We start from the raw sequence: 21,962 nt of genomic DNA, 5'->3' as shown, positions 1-21,962 counted from the left end.
TAAGACACTTCCATGTGAAGGTGTACACTTTCTTGCATGGAAACACTTTATATTTTCGTTCCTCAACAGTGCCAAGCATATGCACTATGACTACAGTCTTGGGGGGTCACCGCAGTTAGTGGTTGCGCGTCCGAAATACACACGAAACAACCGCCTTAAGAAGATCCTTTTTTTTTTACAATGAATCTATGAGAAACCAACCAACTCACGTAGTTCACCTTATCCAAGAATTAAGAATTTGTCCTAACCAACTTTGTCTTAATGGGAGTTTATTGTATAACAAACTGAAGTGAATCAGTTTTCGAATGCCTATAAAGGAATCTGAGTGCTTCTCATAAATTTACACTGCAGAATCAAAATCGGATCAAATTTAAAGCATCCTTTTAATGACATCCAAGGCACTCTACAACACTGTGACCCAATGAAAACTAAGCATTATCTAAATAATAGCAGAAATTCTGGTAGGCCTATCAACAAAGTGGCTGTTAGGATATGAACAATCAGAATTAAGAATGTTTGCTCACAAGTATAATGTGCAACGGCAGCCTTGCAAGATAACCTGGTTTTAAAATGTGCGCATGACTTTTCTTCTCTCAGCTGTTACAACTACAAGCATGTCAGAGTAAGGATCAGTGGAGCAAAAACAACATCTAATAAAAAAAAAAATGCAGCACCCGAATGTAGAAACCTGCAGCAGGGTTAGCTTGGCACAGCAACCTCACCACAAGACACGTACACTGAATGGAGATGTCGGTCTCCTTGTAGTCGTTGAGGAACTCAAGGAGGATGCTTTTCCAATAAGACATGTAGCTGATGCGGCCCAGGTCAGAGAGGGGTTTCTCGGGTGTCCCAGTCAACCCCTCCTTCCGGGACAGCAGGTAGCCTGCACAAGCAGTTTGAATATCTCAAGGAAATGCTCTTAGGGGGCGCCACCACTTGCACACTGCCAAGAGAACTTCCACTTACTAAAGTCAATGAGAAAGCGTCCAAACCCCTGCCTCTGGTACTGCGGCATGGTCATGATGCATGACACATTGTACCTCTGCTGGCAGTGCTTCTCCTAAAAAGGCACAGATACGTGTCGCAAAAGTAACGTCAGTCGCGGACATACATACCAGACATGCACAATCAGTCTGTGTATTGGCGATTTTCATGAAACCAACACCACTGCGGCAGTGCTGAAAACTAGTCCATGGAGGATTGGTGCACATGTAATCACGTCACCTGCTCCATCCATTCCATGACTGGTCCGACTGGTCATGCTATCAGAGTTTTGCAGTAAAAATTAATTACGGAAGCGCTCTTACATCGATGTTTGCCCAGTAACAAGACTGAAGAGCTGTTAAGTATTATTGCATGAGTTGTTAAGAACAGGCGACACGGAGTGTTGGGAACAGGAAGTTTTCACACTACACTGGTTTCCACAAGCTATCAGGATTTTTCATTAAGACAAGGTGGCATGCCACAGATTACCTCAATGCAGATTGCTTTCCCTGAAGGCTAATTTTCATCTAATAAAAATAAACCGGGATATACCGAAATCGAGAAAAGTCCGCAATTCTTCGTTACATGCAGGTTTTCATTACATCCAGTTTTCACATGAAAATCTGAAAGGACTGTGCAGAATAGAGGCCAAAATGAAAAATACGCATAGAAGAAAGACCTAGCAAACATTCACAGTAAACCCTTATTCATTATACCGGGTGTCCCAGCTAAATGTAACCAAACTTTTAAAAAAGGCGAAGTGTCCTAGTCCAGTGAAACCAACTGAGGTTTGTTCATAGATGCGTGGCCTAGTCTTGAGTATTTTTTTTCGCTCTTCAAAGTTAATTAAGTAGTTAAGTTTATTAGCTAACTTTTTAATTATTGACTTCAGGACGAAAGCGTCAATGAAAAAGTTTTAGATCGCCTCGAAAAACCGCTAGTAGTGCTGTTTCCGTCAAGTTACGATTTACGTAGCTTCATTTATTGGCCTTAAAAGAAAGTGATCACGTGACCAGATGCTTGCTCACTTCTCTGGCCCAATGTGCACCTAAAGTCTCATCGAGGAGAGGACTTTTATTCTTTAAGGCGCGTCTTGGGATGTGGAAGTGGCACAGTTGTCATGTGGAAGCTATTTCTGTTAAGGTTAAAGGCCGGTCAAAAAACTACTTTACGTAAATGTTACTTTGCTGCAAATGTCTCAATAAGCTGTTTCTCAAAGCGATCTACAACTTTTCCATTGACACTTTGTTCCTCAAGTCAATAATTAAAAAGTTAGTTAATTAAGCTTAACTAATTATTCAACCTTGAAGAGTGAAAAAAATACTGCAGACTAGGTCATGCAACTCTAAACAACCCTCATTTGGTTTCAGACGGCTAGGACATCCCGTGTTCTTTAAAAGCTTGGTTACATTTAGCTGGGACACCCGGTATAAACCCTTATTCATTATATGCCTTCCTTCCAATCCTTATGGACAAAGTGAGTTTGCATGGCATGGCTGCTCCGAAAAAGGCAACCTCATTCTTCTCGCTTATATAGATATAGAGTATAGATTAGAAATCTATACCAATATTCAGTTGCATTAGGGTGATAACAATCATGAGTGTGAACAACAAAGGGCACAGCTTTAGTGATAGTGGCAGGCAAACTGTTTTAGCTCGTTTTCTAAGCAAGCAACATGACAATCGCTGGTTTTTGCTCACCTCTACAATGAAGCTCGAAACTGAGGTTCTCATTTTGTTATTCGCATACTGCACAAGCATCGACAGCAATGAGCTTGAATTCCCACAGCGCACGTCAACCACCTGCTGCTCCGCTCTCATATCAGAAGTTTTCAAACACCAGCAAGCGATTTCTTCCATGCCTCTCGTTTATCCCTTCACCCAGTTATTCCTTTATAGTTTATACCCTTAAGCAATGAAAGACTGTTTGGCACATAAGAGGTTGCTACCATCAGCAAAGAAGTGCACGTAAATAGTGTCATTTAAAAATAAGCACGGTTCTACCTAGGCTGACCAAGGTGCTTAGCAGTCCTTAATGCCACCATATACTGGCTCAATATACGTGCCTCCGATAGGTAGTGAAAATCGCCAATACACGAGCAGTAAAACCATTATAATATATTGTAAAGTGGTTTGACACCTTAGTCACTTCACAGATATTATGAGGTATCCAAAGTTGTTTTGAAAATTGCACCAGGTAATCTGAGCAGTCAGCAAATCACAGGAAAGTTGTATGCCACAGCGGTACATTACATACCTTGGAGAAGTACCCCACCAGGTGGCAGCCCTTTGTATCGTTCTTGGTCAGCACATAAAAAAGAAAGGGCTCCACATCATAGTAAAGGGTCTTGTGGTCCAAGAACAGCTTGGCCAGCAAGCACAGATTCTGGCAGTAGATCTTGCTCACATTGCCATCCACCTCAAATACAGACACCTCGCCCTTCCGATATATTTCCGTGGCTGGTGGGTGAAACCAGGTGCACTTGCGCTGCACACAAGAATATTGGCTCACTTCAAGCAGACAGCTCAAGTCAAAAGATTTAAGTAGGCTAAAAATATCAAATTCCTGTAAGATGCCACTGTTGTATTATGTACAAATATAACACTGCATTAACCATAACACACATTTCAGTAACACACAGAGGGGTTGCTGCATACAGTAAAGAACAGATGAAAATGAACAAAAAGAAAATACACGTCTTACAAAAGGCCTTACCATGTGTCTAGACAATATGTTCCGGCTCTTCATGTACTTGAGGCAAAACTCACAGAGGAAGAGCTTTGGAAGTCTAAAGTGACACGTGGGAAAAGAGAACGGCACATAAGCCAAAAAGCACACGCAGAAGAAAGAGAAATTGTCTTCAAATGTGCATCAGCCCCACCTGGCATACTCTTGAGGGTAGGGGGATGAGTACCATGTCTGTATTTCATATTGGCCAAACTCAATAGCAGCAGGGCACCTTGTCTGATGGTCAGGCACAAGCAGGTCCTGGCCCATTTCCTAGAAATAATAATAATAATAAAAAAAAGGAGCAACATTGTCAGCATCATTCACTCAAGCATTCTATCTTCTGTACACTAATTCCACATGCTTCAAATCAACGTTCAGTTGAAAAAAGGTGCCTGTGTTGTCCCGTTTGCTCTCACCCACATCTTTTATGCATTGCTCAAATACAGCCTAAAATCTGTACAAACTGTAACCTTAGCAAAACCTATGCAGAACACTTCTAAGGCAATAGCTTAGCATGTTGACTGTATTTACCACACATTTGCAATGGGTAAGAGAAAAAGTTCAAACAGCATGCTCGTTGCCAGTCAACCTCCAATTCATTACTTGGCGTAAGCCTGAATCCTGATATGAATATCGGTTACCCACGAACTTTAATTTTACGGAATTATTAATGAATTCTTTCCCTACATAAAAACTCAATCCCACCAAAGCAAGAGATAAAAGATAAAACAAGACAGGTGCTCATATTTTACGAGCTGCGTCAGAAGTTTTGGGCAACAGGCAAAGCTGCATTTTTATTCAAAGGATGTTTGCAGCCAGACAATAAAAATAAATGCCAGTATACCAAAACTATACTCCATTTCATGCATCAGGTGCAATGTTGTCAAGGCTACCACTTTTGTTTGCGCTGCCTACATCAGATCAAAAAGTAGTCGCCCCTTGTGGTGAGCGAAAAATAATAAATGCTTTGCCTGCAGGTTTACTTCATGATACATTTGCCACGAGCTTGATTAAATGCGCTCTTATTATGGATGGCACACTGTGCCTTTCTTCTACCTTAAAACACTCAGATGCAAAACAAGCACAGAGTAACACGCCTCCCTTTATTTTTTCATGCGGTTTACATCGGTGCAGTAAATTCTCAATAATCCAAACTCCCAGATAATTCAAAGAATTGCTTTGGTCCCGTAATTTCTAATGCAAATATGACTGGACAATTCGAAGCGGCGGCCTGCACTGGCCCAGTTAATGTGAAGATCTGGGGTGTTATGCGGGAATTGCTCATTCCTGATTACGCCGCAAACTGGTGAAGTGATGGCCCCTTGGAGCCACGAGGTGGCACCGCACGACGATGTCAATGATTGATATGTGAAGCACCCCAGCCCCAGCACTCCCCAGTACAAAAACTAGTCTATGCTATGGCGTGTGGACTGCCGAAACGAGTGCCTGCGCTTGATCCACAACACAAGCGATGGCTTGACTGTGCAATGCCAGCTTGGGCTGTTAAACAGAGCCAACACGACCTATTTGTGGAGTCTCAGGTAATTTTGGACAAGCGGAGGACGGCACACGCCCCGTGCCACCATCCATTTCCAGCAGGACGCATAGGACTCCAGGCGTCAGCAACAACAACAAAAAAAAGTTAATTCGTACGCAAATCGGTTCCGCTAAAAGTTCCAACCGTGCGCCGTTCACCAAGCTCGTTCGAGCTGGCAGTCGCTTGCTCCGACGAGCGGTACGCAGCGTGAGAGCAATCTCCGAGGCTTGCATCACGTCTGAATCCGAAACTACAGGACCCTTCGCAGATCGGTTTGCCACTAGTCCATCAGGCCATATGTGAGTGCAGACAGGAGGGTAGAGTAGTTTTTTGTTTTTCTTTTTTACCTCCATTGGTTTTGGCAGTTATCTTTGTGATTGCATCATTACATGTTTGTTGCTTTGAGCTCCGCGCACAAAGTAACGCCATCCTTCGGGAAACTACAACACCATGTATGGCGGCGGAAAAAGCAGGGAGGGGGTGTATGCGTCGGACTTGTGTGGCAGTATATGGTGATCGGAAAATTTGTCCAATAAAGGCAGTGTGTTCCCACAAGACAAATTTTTGCCTGGGTCCAATTTTTCTGCTGTGTCAGTTTATTAGAAAACCCGGTTAGCTCGAATATTTTTCACGGTTCCGATTACTTCAAATTAATGAGGTTTTACTCTACCCTTCTCAGTGTTGCACCTGATGTATGAAAATGAGTGTAATTATTTAAGTGCAGCAATGCACCTGCCCCTCGAACTTTTTTCATTACACAATATTTCTGCCAAAATATTCTGGCCTGCTAAAGTCTATTTTATTATTTGGCTTTGGTCGACAGGATTTCAGTTTATAGCAATAAAAATAAAAAGAAGAGTAGGTGTTGTGCACCAAAGGAAAGGCTGGAAGTTTCACAATACATTCGATCTAAGACAAGGCTAACATTGTGATAAATATGGTTTAGCCTCAGCACTTCCCACAATCAGTTCACAGACAAATGCAGAAAAAGAATGATTCTGTTTCTGCACAGGAGTTGGGAGATAATTAGCAGCACAATAAGCAAGTACCTGAGAAATGCGATGTAAATGACCTTTACTTTTAATCAGGACTATTTCTTGAAAATTTCTTTCTGGAAAAATAGTTTGCATATTACCACATAAAGGTGATATGCTCACACAGATGCTAATATAATGCTAATATACAGATGCTAATATAACATAGATGTGAACACTATGCATGTTCAAGAGCTAATGGCTTTACTGCACAAAATAGGCCTTTGTGAACATGCTGGAGTGAATACGTACAAGTTGCCCAAAACATCTGAAGAATAGCAGAGTGGTTAGTTGGGCGAGTTGGTTTACCATATTGAAATATACCTGCGCTTAAACGACACGGACTGAAAAATGGAGACACACACACACAGACAACTGAATTTTACAACTGGACTTACAACTGAACACCGGATGATTTTATCATCCGGTGTTACCATCTTCCATTTTTATCAGCTGCTGGTGTGTATAAAGAGCAGTGTTTCCCGAATAAAAATTCAGTTGTAAGTCCAGCGCTGTGTGTGTGTGTCTCCATCTTTCAGTCCGTGTCTGTTAAGCGCAGTTATATTTCATCTGAAGAATCACAGCATGAGGACATCTACTGCTGTACCCCAATGACTACTGCTGACATCTGTCCAGACACCAGTGTAATAGTCACACACACACCAGGTGTGATCAAATCTGACAAACAGTCAAAGCAATTCTAATTGCCAAATCAACACAATTGGTGTTGTTTTGCAATACATCAAAATTCATGGGACCCGCGAAAAAATTGCCGAAGTAAAAGCTTCGCTGCTGTGAAATCGAACCAGAACACTGACATTGTACTGGACAGTTCATGAACATTTACCACATTTGCTGGCGTAATTTGCGCACTTTTTTTCTTTGAATTATTTATGGCTTCAAAAAAGAAGTGGACAAATTATGCAAAAATTTTGTGAACACGTCCTAAAAAAATGCTACAAAGGTCATAACGCATACTATATACTGTATATTGATGCCTTTATGCAGAACCCCCACCTCGCACCCTCACTGGCCAAAAAAAAAAAAAAAAAAATTGACTCCAATTGTAAGACGCATCCCCCCCCCCCCCCCCCCCCCGCCGCATTACGTACCGTATTTACTCTCATAATGATCGCACTTTTTTTTTTCAAAAAAATTGACACAAATTTATGGGTGCGATCATTACGCGGGTAAATTCTCTCAATAGCTATCACGAAACCGCGGTTAAGCACGCCCGCGTGACAAGGTAAAAATGTCTGACAGGAAATGCCCGTAGGCGTCCGATTGCGAAAAGCGAACGAGCTGGCCCGCTTCAAGAACGTACTTTCTTCGCACTAAATCATGCTTCAAGAGCAGCGCATCAAAACAGGCAGTGCCGTGCGCGGCGCTTTTATGCAGCCTTCGAGCTCATCCAAAGGCGCAGCAACGTCCCGCGGTGTTCAAGCTACGCATTTTACCGCCGTTACGCCGAAAAATGTTCTGTGCGTGCCGCATCGTTAAAGTAGGCTCGCAACACCGGACTCCACGAGCTTGCCGCAACGGCGCCGCCCGCGAGCGCGGCGGATGACGTTGCTCTGGTGCGCTACTCCCGTCGTCGCTAGGCCTAATTTGTTTCCGAGAGCCACAGCGGATGGCGCTGCCTTACTGACAACCTCATTGCGTCATGTTAGAAGAAAGATATATGATCGAATTCAGCGGCGTCTTCGCACCGGAGCTGGCGTGCAAGTAGACCGGGTCAGCCGCGCTGCAACGGGCGGCAGCTGCTACGCGGCTGAGAACATAAAAGTAGCTTGTATCGCAGTTATTACTCCTGCCAGCAACTCGGTACAGGTCAGCGACCCTCAAGGAGGATTCATTGTTGACATTCCCGAATCCCAGGGATTATTATTCACGAGAACAAAAACGTTTAGCACGGTTTCCAGACGATGGCGAAAGGGATACGCCGTAGAGGTATTCCGTTGGCACGGAAGGCTTGCGGGCGGCGCGGCGATGTATTCGGCTGTGGAGGCAGTCCTGTCAGCGGACAGCGCCGTCGACCAGAGTTTCTTACTATTAGGTAGAGGGAAAGCTGGTACCCCGTCTATGGAAGTTGAGCTTCTCTTCAGCGACCATGGGCGCTCTGAGCATCATAGGCCGGTGCGCTACCGACTGCGGAACCACAACTTTTGGTCAAAAAATAATGCAAAATTAAAACGTTGTTCAATAATCAAGAATGTCCTAACATTCAATATCCTGTGTAAAAATTGCAACAAACAAGCAGATAAACATGTAAATTCAAAGTTTGCCCAAAATAAGCGATGGCTTGCTCTCCTATTGGCCGAGGATTGCACACTACAAAAACTAAAATTTCGTGCTTAACAGGCGCACTTTTAAAAAGAAAAATGTCTTTAAAAAATGTTGTTTCTTAAACACTTTAAGAGGTTTTTTTAATGGCATTTTCAGAAAGGAGAAACATTTTATTGGCGTCGTGTCCTGTTGCGTTTTCGCTATGGCTTTTGCACAATACGTTCGCGCCAAAGTCGTCTGCGCGCGAGGCGTGCCATTTGACGGCTCTTCTCTGAAGCAGCACGTATGCGCGCACACATGGAGAACAGCGTTTTCAGGATGGAACATCTCATTAACGCCACTCCGTGTTCCCGAAAAAAAATTGGCAGTGGCTTACTCTGGTTAAGCCTGGGTATACAAGCGAAAAGCTGCAGTTATGCTTTGAAATCGTTTGACGTCATGGCTGTCGCAGTTCGCGCACAATGCACTGGGAGCACCACGATAGCGGTGTAGATTTTGAGCCAACTCCCTGGCTACCACTTCTGGGTCTTCTTTTCTTCCTTTCATGGCGAATGTCTGCGGCTCTTCTACGGCCGCCGCCGCCACATGCGTTCTCGCAACGCCTTGCGAAAGAACCTTCTCTTGGAACGTCGGCGGAGACCGCGCAGCAGCGGCAAGGGGTAAACCGGTGGCGAGGAGAAGTGGCGATGGAGCGCGCGCCGCGGCCTCTTTTATGTCCGCCGCCGCCGCTCCGGCGTTATCGCAACGCCTCGCGATAACGCGATAAGAACCGCTAGCAGCGGCGAAGGGTAAACAGGTGGCGAGAAGAGAGGGGGTGGCGAGGAGGAGGAAGGGCGCGCCGCGGCGGCGTCCAGGGGTGGCCCACACCATAGAGTTTCTTACTATTACCTAGAGGGAAAGCTGGCAAGCCGTCTATGGGAGTTTGCATGGAGACCCCACGTGACCACCTCAGCCACCATGGGCGCTCAAAGCATCATGGGGCGGTGAGCTACTTGTTGCGGAACTGTAACTTTTGGCCAAAAAATAATAAAAAAATAAAGCTGTTTGATAGCTACAAACGTCCTCACATTCAATATCTTGTCTAATGATTGCAACAAACGAGCAGAAAAGCATTTAAGTGCAAAGTTTGCCCAAAATAAGAGACGACTCGCTCTCCTATTGGCCAAGCATTGAACACTATAAAAACTAATATTTCGTAATTAACAGGCGCACTTTTAAAAGTAAATATGTTTTCAGAAAAAATGTTGTTGTTTAGATACTTTAAGTGGTTTTTTAATTTCGGAAGAGTAAAACCTTTTATTGGCGTCGTGTGTCGTCGCGTCTTCACTACTATGGTTTTTGCACACTGCGTTCGCGCGAAAGTCGTCTGCGCACAGACGAACTACGTTTTCGGAATGAAACGCCTTAGTACTGCCACTCTGTGTTCCCGAAAAACTACGACTGTGCCGCAACAAGTAGCTCACCGCCCCATGATGCTTTGAGCGTCCATGTTGGCTGAAGTGCAGCGCCGCCAGCTTTCCCTCTAGGTAGTAGTAAGAAACTCTATGGCCCACACGAAGCGCGGTGTTGACGAGCCTAGTGAAGCTTTTCGCTTCAAAAATCCCGACTGTCCCGCACTAGGTCTCTCACCAGCCCATGATCGCCGTGATGCTTTGAGCGTCCATGGTAGCTGAAGTGCAGCGCCGCCAGCTTTCCCTCTAGGTAATAGTAAGAAGCTATGCTCTCGACACTGCGCGGCAAGACATTTGCAAATGTTGCTTCGCTCCGATCACCGCGTCAATTCGTTCGTTGCACGGCAATCGAGAACGGTGGCGAGCCTTGCGACAACGGTGAACCGCGGTTAAGGATAACCAGCATAACCGCGTTTTACTGCCAGTGTGATAAGGGTACAAGGCGTCGGAACGCGTTCTTTTGCAGGATGACTGCAGGTCAACCAACAGGCGGCTGCCGCTGTAACGTGCGGGACATCCAAGACAAAAATGGCGGCTGACAGAGCAAGGTCATGGAGAAAAAAAAAATGAAGTGCGACGTCAAGAGGCCAGCCTTCGAAAGCCAAGTCCTCGTGAAGCCACTCCCTCCCCCATTTTAGCTCTCCCAGTCAGTCCTTTATGTTTTGGTTTGGTATGTTTTAGTGCCCGCATCTGCGCGGCCCGCAGCGCGGGCGTCTACAGCAAGAAGGTTTATCTAGTCAGTTTGCCGCGCTAGTCTGCGCTGACTCTCTCCTTTTTACTACATTTTTACTTTTTATGACTAGGCCTCAAGGCAGTCGCCGGATGCTCCCTCCTCTTTTTTTTTTTCCTCGATGAAGATGATACGATCATCGTCGGTTAGACTTGGCACACGACGAATCGCAGCGGCAAGTTCGGGGTGCGATCATTACGCGGGGAATAAAAAAAAACTTAATTTTGACAACAAAATTCAGGGGTGCGATCATTAAGCGAGTAAATACGGTAGTTCCCCGCGGGATGGCACGTCAGCGAGTGCCAGCTCAAAGCAATACACGCGCAACGATACAATCGCGAAGCCAGCTGTGGGAGGCAAAGGAGATAACGGGCATGATAAAACGCCACCTTCGCGTGCGGCCCGCTGACTAGCAGCAGCAAATCGGGACACAGGCAACTGTTCGTCAGGGAAAGCGACCACCAGAGCGAGCAAGCCGGGCAAACGGCGCACAATTAGTGCCTTCCACTAGCACCTTTCGCAAGCGCACACCGTGACGTGGCTGCGCCGATGTTCCCAAGCCTGCATTGTGCACACCCAAGTAGTACATGCAGGTGGTGTGGAGCAGCAGAGAGGGGAAAATATGCGAGTAAAAGATAATCATTATATTTTTTTAATCTGGGTAAACAAGTTATGGGTGCACAAATTAAGCAAGTAAATACAACATTTTCCAAAATTCTGTCACCTTTGGTCTTTTGCCATTTCAAAACCGGCCTCGTGGCACGAATTTCGTGGTACTCCAGAAATCTCGAACAATGGAAGTATATTCGTGTAATAAACGCACCCGCTACATATGCTATAAAAGCTAATATTTCTTTCTGCATGTGTTATAAAAGTGCCCCTGCTTTAGTCATGCGAGTACCCGTACCAAAACTGCGCTGCCTGGAGGCATTTCGACGTGGACTAGGAGCGTGCGCTCTCGCGTCACTGTGTGTTCAACAGGGGTCGCATGCACCTCGAAATTGACGCTTTAGACGATGTACCAGAGATGTGATTGCTCCGATTCTTTGAAGATGTTTTACGACACGCGGTGCAAACATACTCGTCGAATGTCATACTGTTGAGACTCCACCTAGAACCACCGTCACACTGCTCACTTGCGGTACAAAAGCTCGACTAGTTGGCGTCAGGACTCTTGCAACAACGTGCTTCCCAGTGGCACGCCGGGCGTCTGCGGATCGTTGCAAGCCACTTGTTCAGTGTTGCCAGGCCTAGCATGCTCCGCAACGAAGCCTTGGAAAAAGCGCTTTGGAACTAGCCTCCACTTTTCATAAAAACTTAATGTTTTCACTGGTTTCCGTCGGCACAACAGCTTCATAATGAACACAGAACTGATTTCCATTGTTCCTGCATCAGTAAAGTGAGCGAAAAAGCGAAAAGCTGCCTCGCATCAACAGTCACGTTTCACAAGTGCGGAGTCCAAGCCTTCTGCAAAACCGCTGCAGGCTGTCATGTACTGCACCGCATCTTTATGCACCCCGCTGCGCTGGCTCAGTGGCTACAGCGCTCGGCTGCTGACCCGAAAGATGCGGGTTTGATCCCGGCTGCGGCGGCCGAATTTCGATGAAGGCGAAATTCTAGAGGCCCGTGTGCTGTGCGATGTCAGTGCACGTTAAAGAACACCAGGTGGTCGAAATTTCCGGAGCCCTTCACTACGGCGTCCCTCATAGCCTGAGTTGCTTTGGTACGTCAAACCCCAATAAACCTAAACCAAGCATCTTTATGTGCACAAGTGTGCACATTAAAACCTGCCTACCGGCTCTGTTGGCGCCTTTTCGACGGTTGTCGACAACTGAAAGCCCACCATGAGTGGTGCGTTACGCCGTTTCCGATCCTGCAGAAATATTAGCTGTACGTTAACTGTCTCTGGCAGCCGTTCTTGATGAAACCTAATGAGATAAGGCCATTTACTAGGAAAAATTTTGCTGAAGCAAAGCCTCGCTCTGAAAATTGTTCGGTGTGGGGGGAAATAATTGCACTGCCGCATATGGTTTGTTTACGGGGAATCGGAAATACTTCATTGTAGCGGAAATTTAGCTGTGATGGCGTTTGTTGTTAAGGGGCTTGACTGTATATCATAGCAACTAAAGGTATTGTAATTGTAGACCAAAAATACAATTTTCCATCAGAATAGATGCAGGTCATCAATAACTGGCAGGCCATACCTTTGAAAAAAATGAATTCTGCCTCATCTTGCCTTCAAAATGTCCGTCAACTGTGACCGTGGTACAGATTACTGAACACTATAGGGCCAAAACCAATTCAGACCTCTCAATCACAGCACGCACAACAGCCCAGAGCGCTGCTTCAGCATACGAAAACCTATCACCAGAACCATTACTTGGTAAAGAGGCATGTGAAGTTGCCCGACAACAAGAGAAATATTTCATTACTCACCTTTAATGCTCTCTGCTGCGCCTTCTTGAATATTTTGAAATCTTTTTCCGAGACAGATGGAGGTAAATCTGATGGCGTATCACGTGCACTCCCTGAGAAAAAGCACGATTACTAACAACGCAGATGGTTACCTATGCACACAACAATTATGACTACTAGTATCCATTAAGTCTTATGAAATAAATTGCTATGTCACTAGTGCTATGCGACTGCTAAGCATAGTGTTACACTCTACAGCCTCTACAAACACTACAGAAAGCAAAAGTTCCCAGGACGTGCGAGCACCGGCTGAATCGATCCCACACATGATCTTATGAGTACAGGAGTGCCCATCTAGAAGCCTCTGCTCTACTTTCTCTGGAACTGAGTTAAGAAGAGACCCCAACAACTTAAAAATGAAGCTGGACAGTCTCCTGGCATATGCTGCTATTCTGGTAGGGTGTTGACAACAATAATTCAGATCAGCAACATTTCACTCCCTGAATTTCACCAGCAGCACTTCTTCCATCAAGCCAAATGACAGAATACTACTCCACAGACACTTGCATACGACCACACCTCTTTACAGCAGAGTGGTGAACTGGCAGGTGACACAGCATTGCACTTCGGCCAGACCATGCGTGCCCTGGCCACTTTTGTCTCAGACAGAACATACAGGGACCACGGCTGCCAGAGTTGCATGGGTGGAGTACCAAACACATTGATGGCCAGACTCTCACCACACCACAAGCCAATGCCAGCTGGGTCCTTCATACACTCCCGACATTATACGCATGAATCAGGTATCGCCAGCAGCTGACAACTTTACCATTCTCCTATTCAATATGAACCAGAATATACACCTTTCTTTGAATTAGTTTCATCGAGTCAATTAAGGTGGTCCACACTCCCAACACTGTTGGCATCACATAAAAAGGCAAGCAAGCCCAGCAATTACGTTTACTGTGAAACTCCACAGGGACTAGAAACCCAAATATTAAGTCAGCACAGCTTATTATTAGGTCAATGTAAAAAAAAAAAAAGTTGCATTCAAATTTTACCAGCATAGAGATTTTTTTTAATGAAAAAAATAGTAGAAACATCATACACTTATTTGCGCTACTGGTGACGATGTTGATAACATTACAATGAGCAAATCAATTGGCTGAGCTTTGTAAACTAAGAAATGGCATGTATGGCTTGAGAAAACTGGACACTAAGGCTTAGAATAGTATTTCTTGACTGAGGTTTGAATAATACAATGCAAAGCATAAAAGCCATGAGAAACAGAGAACAAGACTCCCCTACTGTAGTCACAAAAGCTGCAGTCTTGGGCCTTAGCTCTGCATGGTTAGAGTACGATTCCAATAGTTTCATGTTTCTTTCAAGTACAGCTGTTACAGAACAAGTGTGATTAAGGCCGTGAATAAACACTGGGAAAAAAAAAAAAATGAATTTGCTGTGCAATCAAACACTGCATCCAATATAGGCTCCAGCTTGTAGAAGCTATGTTTGCAATGTAATGAGTACGATTCTCAATTACTGTCATTGTGATTCAAAGCCTCCTTGCCATACACAAGACAGCTGAAAGAAATAGACTTACTAGTATTTCACGCGACTGAAGTTATAATCCATGTGAGCTTAGTTTTGTTAGCTTCAGAAATTGCCGAGGTGCAATCCAGGCACTTCCACATACAATGAGTTCAGTTGTTTCCAGAGCTCCTTTGTTCTTATCAGCGCTTATTACCTGACGCCCACACTTACATCCCACTCAAAGCTTCATGCTTGAGCTCCACATCCACTTGAGAGCCGCTACAGCCCCACTACTCTGGAAGCTCAACCATGTAGAAACATCCTGCATTCACTACAGCTTGCACTGGTCACATGCAAAGCAGTCTCGCTGGTGAGGATCACACATTTTGTCCACAGCCATCAGTGCCCATAACAAACCACAATTTGCGAGCAATAGGATTACAAAACAAGGTATTGCTTTTTGCTCACTTGTTCAAAGCAGCTGCATTAACTTTCAATGATGCACTGTGGTCCTTTTCCACTTGGAAGTACAACCCACTCACAACGTGCAATCATGAACGGTCATGCTTATCATCAATAATTCAACCACTGTGGCACAAAAGGCAGTTTACGTAATTGCGAGTTCCTCAGCTTTTTTTTTTTAAAAAAAAAAAAGCCCTTTGTGTTTAACAAAGAGAAAGATAACTTGAAAGTGTCCAACAATCCAATTCTACTAAGGGAATAAAATGTTCAGGAGCAATATCTTGATGATATGAACCTCACAGGATTGCGAAAATATTAACCTGAAATTTGTATAAAAAAAACGAACCACATTCATATGCTGAAGCATGAAAGATGCATAATTTTATTTATGCCCGGAAAAGTCGCATCAGTTCTTCCAATCGTTTTTCATGGGGCCAACCATAAAAAATTTCGAGCTGTACAAGTGGGCTAATGTATTTTCATAAACACTCACAATATTTGCAAAACTTAACCCATGCGTACATACTATCTGTTCAGGCTGGTACAATAGCAAGAATGATTCTACCAAGACCGCTCAGCACTTCAAACCATGAATCGTGCAATCGGGGCAGCAGCACATGTGGACACGGCAGTGCCCGCTCGTAGGGTAGGCAACACCACTACGCCACCACATCCCCCTACCAACCCAGCTATCAGCAACCCTGCCATCATGGCGTCAGTGGTATGAGGGTAGTAGACACAAACCAAACACCACACTTTCGTTTCCGATTCTGTCACGGTGGCAAAAGACATGACAGCGTCCATCTTCTATTGCAAAGGACACCCATGAAGGACAGACTGGAGCTAGTGCCTGCAATACACTGGCTAACAGCATTTAAAACTGGGTGCCTCACTGGTTCACAGGGTGAACGTATACGTTGAGTGCAGCTGACTAATTTGTGGCTCCCACACTTATATACCTTTCAGGCGCTTTGTACACAATCGTGTATATACAGTCGAACCTCGTTATAACGAACACGGATACAACGAATTATCGGATATAATGAAGTGAAAGAAAAGTTTGGTTGGACATGCTTTATTTCTAAGGGAGTTCTATCTGTATAACGAAACGAAAAATTCAAAATTTGACACTGTATCGGTTATAACGAAGCAGTTTTTGTATTCACGGGGCTCAAAATGCGCAAACAAGAAGGAAGAAATCTCAAAACACGCTAAATTTTGATCTTTTGAAGCGCGCGCACCTAAAATGTGTTTGAATCACCCGCGCTTCCGCACGCGGCGCCATCTAGGGAGAGCGAATGAATCTAGCATCAACGGCTGCCTAGCACGTGACTGGCACGTGATCGAACCGACGACCGCTCCGCTCCCCCGCTCCCCGGCCACCCCCGCCGTCGCAATTTCCGACCCGCGCCCCGCGCGCGCTATCTCTGCAGTTCAATCTGTAGACGCTGTAGCGGAACGCATCTTAACAAACAGCAGTTTCGCTTGAAACGAAGATAAAGATATTCAGGGCAGTTGACAGCGGGCGCAAGGAAAAGTCATTGCCGCGGACTTCGGTGTTGCGCCTAGCACTCTTATCTATCTAGATAAGATGGTTGTCCTGAGCGCAAGGCAGATTTCAAACGCCCACTCTGCAGGCGCTGTGAAGAATGACAGCAAGACAGGATGTTGAAGATGCCTTGTTTGCATGGTTCAAGGACGTTATAGCACGTAACCTGCCTGTGTCTGGTGCCGTCCTTCAAATGAAGGTGAGAAGTCTCACTTCCCTCTGAGGCCACAATGACTCTCATGCAAGCAGTGGCTGGCTGCAGCGATTTAATGACCACCATCGGATTGTTTGCCACGTCTTGTCTGGCGAAGAAGCAGCCGTTGGCGCAGAGAACTGCGAGAAGTAGGCAGAAAGCTTCCGCATGCAACTGGGAGGCAAGCGGACAATTTCGGCGAGACGACATGGCGTCAGCTGGCGATTCCGAAAGTTAAGTTCGAGGAATTCATCTGTGCAGACAACTTGGCTGTGGCGCCCGAACTGACCGACCAAGAAATTGCTGATCAGGTGGTTTCCGCAAATGATGCTAGAAACAGCGATGCATGTGAAGATGGCGAAGTGCGAGCTCTCAGCAGCACCGAGGCCGCTGACATGGCCAGGAAGTTCAGGGGGTACTTCGGGAACCTACCTGTGGCCAAATAAGCTGACATCGGGAAAGCGCTGCTCTGTGTTGATTTCGTCGAGAAATACAACCTGTCAAACAGTGTGAAGTGCCGCCAAACGAAGATTACGTCGTTTTTTAAATAAATTAGTTTTTGCACCTGGCCAGCAGCCCGATTTGTGAGTTTTCCTCTTGCTTTCCAGTACGAAATGCAAGGCGAGGTTTCATATGCTTATACCACGCGTTAAATTCAAAAATAGTGCATTTTTTCAACCCTGTGCTGTCCATCTTAAAGTACTCTTTACCTGGGTTTATTAGCGACCTTTTCTGTGGGAATTTGAGTGCATACTTTTATAACGAATATTGGATATAACGAACGAATTTCCGCGCAAAATGTGACTTCGTTATAACGAGGTTGGACTGTACAGCAAACTCACAGCTTTTTCTGACACTGGTGCACCTAGCAGTGATTTCATTGCTTCAGTCGAATTGAGCACCCTTCTTGTCGCAAATATGTTTTGTTTTTTTGTGCCATGTGGCGAACGCAGTAAATAATATTTCACTCAACAGTGAGCTAGGTAGCACTTTGTCCACCATTTTTGTGCAGACGGATTTTGTCGCAAGTGAAAACATGGATTGCTTTTGCTCAATTTCGGGCGTAATGTGCACCTTTGAAACACAAAGTGATTCCTGATCCCTAGGGTGCTTACCTGACACATGAGAACATTTTGATGTTACTATTTCTAACAAATCTGATACTTTGTATGGAATTCTCCACATCGTTGTAAAAACTTACCCGCCGGTCTTTCACCCTCAAAAACTAACAAATTCCCTTTCTTGAGGCCTGAATATAATACTTAGGTGAAAAAAATAACCGATTACAATAAAACAAAAAATGGCGCCTTAAAGGGTTATAATCTGTTGTGGTGAGGAACAGTGTTCACAACACCTGAAATTTTGCACACTGTTGACAATGCAAGTTGGCCAGGGAATTTCATGACTTTGTACCATCCTAAAATTCATATCAGCCGAAATCACATCATTGAGATTATACTGTAGTCTCTTATTTGAGAGAAAAAGTACTTGTGCAACTTAATACATGGTTTTAACACACCTCCTCATTTAACCCTCAAATATAATAGGGTCAAGACTACACTTACTCATTGTAGGCTTGGAAATTTCCTTTTTTGAGGAAGACCTTGATGGAGCAAAACAATTTGCAGGCTGTCTAGCCCTCAATGATGCCACTTGCTTGATATCTTTCCTGTTAGCAAGATGTGCACAATAAAAGAACAAGTGTCATACAATTATTTTTCTCTGCACTACACCATTGTAAAGAACACATCTGAAGGCCGGTTCACATGCAAGCGACTGAGTGGCGCGTCGCAGCGAAAATTTCCAACTTGTTGGAACCTCTCCACTCATTGCCGCGACTCAAAACAGGTTTTTCCGCCGCGGCGCCAGGATTCGCTAGCATTTTCACTTGCATGTGAAACAGGCTTAAGAGAGGAAAGATTTATTTCAATGTCACTTATGTCACAGGTCAAGCCCCAACATATAGCAAGCTCGCCACAACACAGTCATAAAGACAGTAAAGAAATTTTGCTCTATGTAGTAGCTAGATAAAAGCTGCTAAAGCAGCTTAGGCCAGCTACAGTAATGTGCAAAATTCAATTCTATACAGGGACGCCGAAGTGAAGGCCTCAGGAAATTTTGACCACATGGGGTTCTTTAACGTGTACTGACATCGCACAGAACACGGGCCTCTAGAATTTCACCTTCATCTAAATTCGACCGCCATGGCCGGGATCGAACCCGCGTCTTTTGGGTCAGCAGCCGAGTGGCATAACCACTGAGCCACCGCTGCGGCTTATTTTACATGTATACTCAAATTATTGCGTATGAGTGCGATGTCATTAGACCGATGCTTGTTCCCTCACCCACTTCGCCCGCTTCTGATCTCTTAACATTACAACTATCATTTTTCTTTCCACGGCTCGCTGAGTTGTCCTTAACTTAAGCTGAACCCTCTTTGTTAGCCTCCACGTTTCTGCCCCATAGGTGAGTACCGGTAAGATACAGCTGTTGTATACTTTTCTCTTGAGGGAAAGAAAAATGCCGCCTCTTGGGAAAAGAAAACTACATCGAAAATGAAACTTCAATTCTCTGACTACAAGTCAGACATGCTGTACACCCATATGCAATGCCGAAGGTTCCAAACTCAGTGCATGAAGTCATCGCTAGTGAGATGTTCAATGGGTGCGGTGGGCAAAGAGTTAACTCTTCTTCACCCGTCCTCAAAACTATTCCTCTGTACTGTGCTCCCGACTGACTTGTGTCAAGCACTAAATTTAAATGGCAGCCAAAAACAGCACCACAAAGCATAAGAACAACCACAAGCTGTTATCCCTGCTTGCTGTGAGAGAATCTCTAGTGACAGGGCCGGTCACACAAGCCAAATGCATCTATAATATACAAAAAACATCTGTCAGGCTATGATATAAACACCTATATGAAGTTAACCAATTTTGACATGACAATACTTGACATGACAGGTACACGCCAGCAGCAAAGATGAAGTTTTAATTTCCCCAGTTAACAAGACTAGGAAAATGATGCGAGGCAACAGTTTTAGAAATGGGGAACCAAGCTATTCTCACTGGGTACAGCAGCCATGCAGTACATACTTGCGAGAGCTTTAGATAGGGGGCCGGCCACATGTGGATTACATTAGCTGTTCACAGCGCCATTTCAGCTAGAGAGAAACACTAAATTGTAAATCTCGCAAATTTAATTTTATTTACTTTTTACATCAGCATAAGCCAAAAGCAGTAATAAATAATGAAAGCAACATATTATGTGAAATTTAATATTTTGTAACCTTTCTTAAGTGAGCAACATCAACCTGTTTCAACATCTCGCACTTTTCGATGCATCTCCATGGCAATGAAACGTACTCGCTAAGCCTAGCTGCTCTCCACAGCAAGAAGCGATCAGAAAATTTGTGGTGTTTGATGACTACAGTATTTTGGTGCGGGCACCTTGAGACAAATAAAAAGCTTCATGCACCCTTCATTCCTAGCGATCGGGAGGCATGGAGAAGCAGCAATGACAAACTGGTAGTCAGGCGAGCAGCCTCCACTGCTGACGCCGCTGTGTTGCCCAACCCAATCTGGTGTACGCTATTTCGCAGGTTTTGGGTTAGTGCCACCTTCTAACACAAAGACTCAAGGGGCGTTTGTGTTCTACGCATGCGTTTTGTGCATGTGCTCTGCGCATGCGCATTAGTGCCTGCTATTCTCCTATTTCTCCAACCGACTGGGTCACACTATTCTAAAACTCTCTGATAACGCTTAACCATCCCTTCTGATTGTTTGTTATGTAATGTAATCAACGCGACAGCATACTCCTTGAATAAGCTCTGAACTTCCCTTCCCCTTCTTTGCAAGTACTCTTTACCTAGCTAACAAATTTTTTCTCTGTGGTTCTGATATTTTGACCTCTTATCACTAATGCAAAAGGAAAGAATTGCAGTACCGCAGTTTAAAACAAGAAAACTAAATCTAAGGAACTGAAAAATATAAATGACACTTTTTCAAAGTACACGGTATGCGATGAGGCTAACCTACGATTATCTGGGTTTCCTACCCTCGTTGAGTACACGCTATCAGGCTAGCTAGCGCGAGCTTAATTTTGGGCCCAATTTTAATGTAGGAACACTCAGCAGGTTTGGCAGAGATGTATTTCAAGGAAAAGTGCATCGCTGGTGATCTCAGTGGCAGTGGTTGCTGCACTGCAAAAGTGGCCACATGGCTCAATGAGCTGTATGCTTTTGGTATGCAATACAAGTGCACATACAGGGTCTGTCCCAAAAGTTTCCGGAATTGTTTTTTTTTGTAAATCATTTATTCAGCATTAGTTCACAATCTTTGCAGAACTGCTTCAATGCACTGTTGCCAATGCTTCACCCAATCACTGAAGGCACCCTGGAAGTTGTCCACGGGAACCGCCTTCAGTTAGGTCGTCGCAGCTACTTTTGCCACCTCCATCGTCCCGACAAGCACAGCAGAAATACTGGTCAGCACAAGGACTAGCCTTATAGAAGTAAGCCTTTCACAACCGCAACCAAGATGTAATGGCTTGCATTACGTACCTCTTGTGCAAATTAGAGCGGCAAACCTTCACACCATCTGTGGTAGGCCTTTCACTGTGAGGCGTTGCACAGAGTAGGCAGGAAGGCAAGAGACAGGCAAAGCTTCCATCACACACATGCCAAGGGTAACGAAATGGAGGACACAAGGAAAACAAACAAACAAACGAACAAACAAACAAGCAAGCAAACAAACAAATGCCACTTCATGTACTCACAGCGTGGTGATCCTCTGTTTTCGCATCATGCCATTGTGATAACGTTTGTTTCGCTGCTTGATTTTTGATGCCAAGTTATTTACAAAGTTGATGCTCTTCAGCCTCCTGCTTGAGCAAGATGCACACTTCCAAGAACCTATAAAGAACAAAAAAAAACAGTAAAGTGTTACAAGGCCAAAGGAAGTGACTAACAACGTCTGCTGTCACCAAGTGCATCGCTTAAGCAATGTCAAAGCAAGTTGTAAAAAAAATAAATGTACTTCCTCATAGCCAGCACATGCATG

General features: G+C 44.6%; 1 protein-coding gene across 4 annotated transcripts in view; it reads right to left on the bottom strand.

Annotated features, from left to right (window-relative positions):
- LOC149352171 (uncharacterized) overlaps positions 1–21,962 on the bottom strand; it is an 89,584-nt gene that overhangs the window by 40,492 nt on the left and 27,130 nt on the right. For 3 of the 4 annotated variants that reach the window (XM_089581316.1, XM_089581317.1, XM_089581318.1), the window contains exons 7-15: positions 21,679–21,814; positions 21,464–21,517; positions 18,471–18,574; positions 13,190–13,281; positions 3,867–3,985; positions 3,701–3,773; positions 3,242–3,472; positions 967–1,060; positions 737–883 (exon numbers count right to left, since the gene is read on the bottom strand). In XM_089581316.1, coding sequence (XP_089437442.1) covers positions 737–883; positions 967–1,060; positions 3,242–3,472; positions 3,701–3,773; positions 3,867–3,985; positions 13,190–13,281; positions 18,471–18,574; positions 21,464–21,517; positions 21,679–21,814 — 1,050 coding nt within the window. The remainder of the gene's footprint in view (positions 1–736; positions 884–966; positions 1,061–3,241; positions 3,473–3,700; positions 3,774–3,866; positions 3,986–13,189; positions 13,282–18,470; positions 18,575–21,463; positions 21,518–21,678; positions 21,815–21,962) is intronic. The other variant, XM_089581320.1, reaches the window with a different exon arrangement.

The sequence above is a fragment of the Amblyomma mixtum genome, chromosome 3 (assembly GCF_055824585.1).
Source record: "Amblyomma mixtum isolate Tamu chromosome 3, ASM5582458v1, whole genome shotgun sequence".
NCBI classification, from domain to species: Eukaryota; Metazoa; Arthropoda; class Arachnida; order Ixodida; family Ixodidae; genus Amblyomma; species Amblyomma mixtum.
Note: the sequence above shows the minus strand (reverse complement) of the source record. Positions and strands in the feature narration are given on the sequence as shown.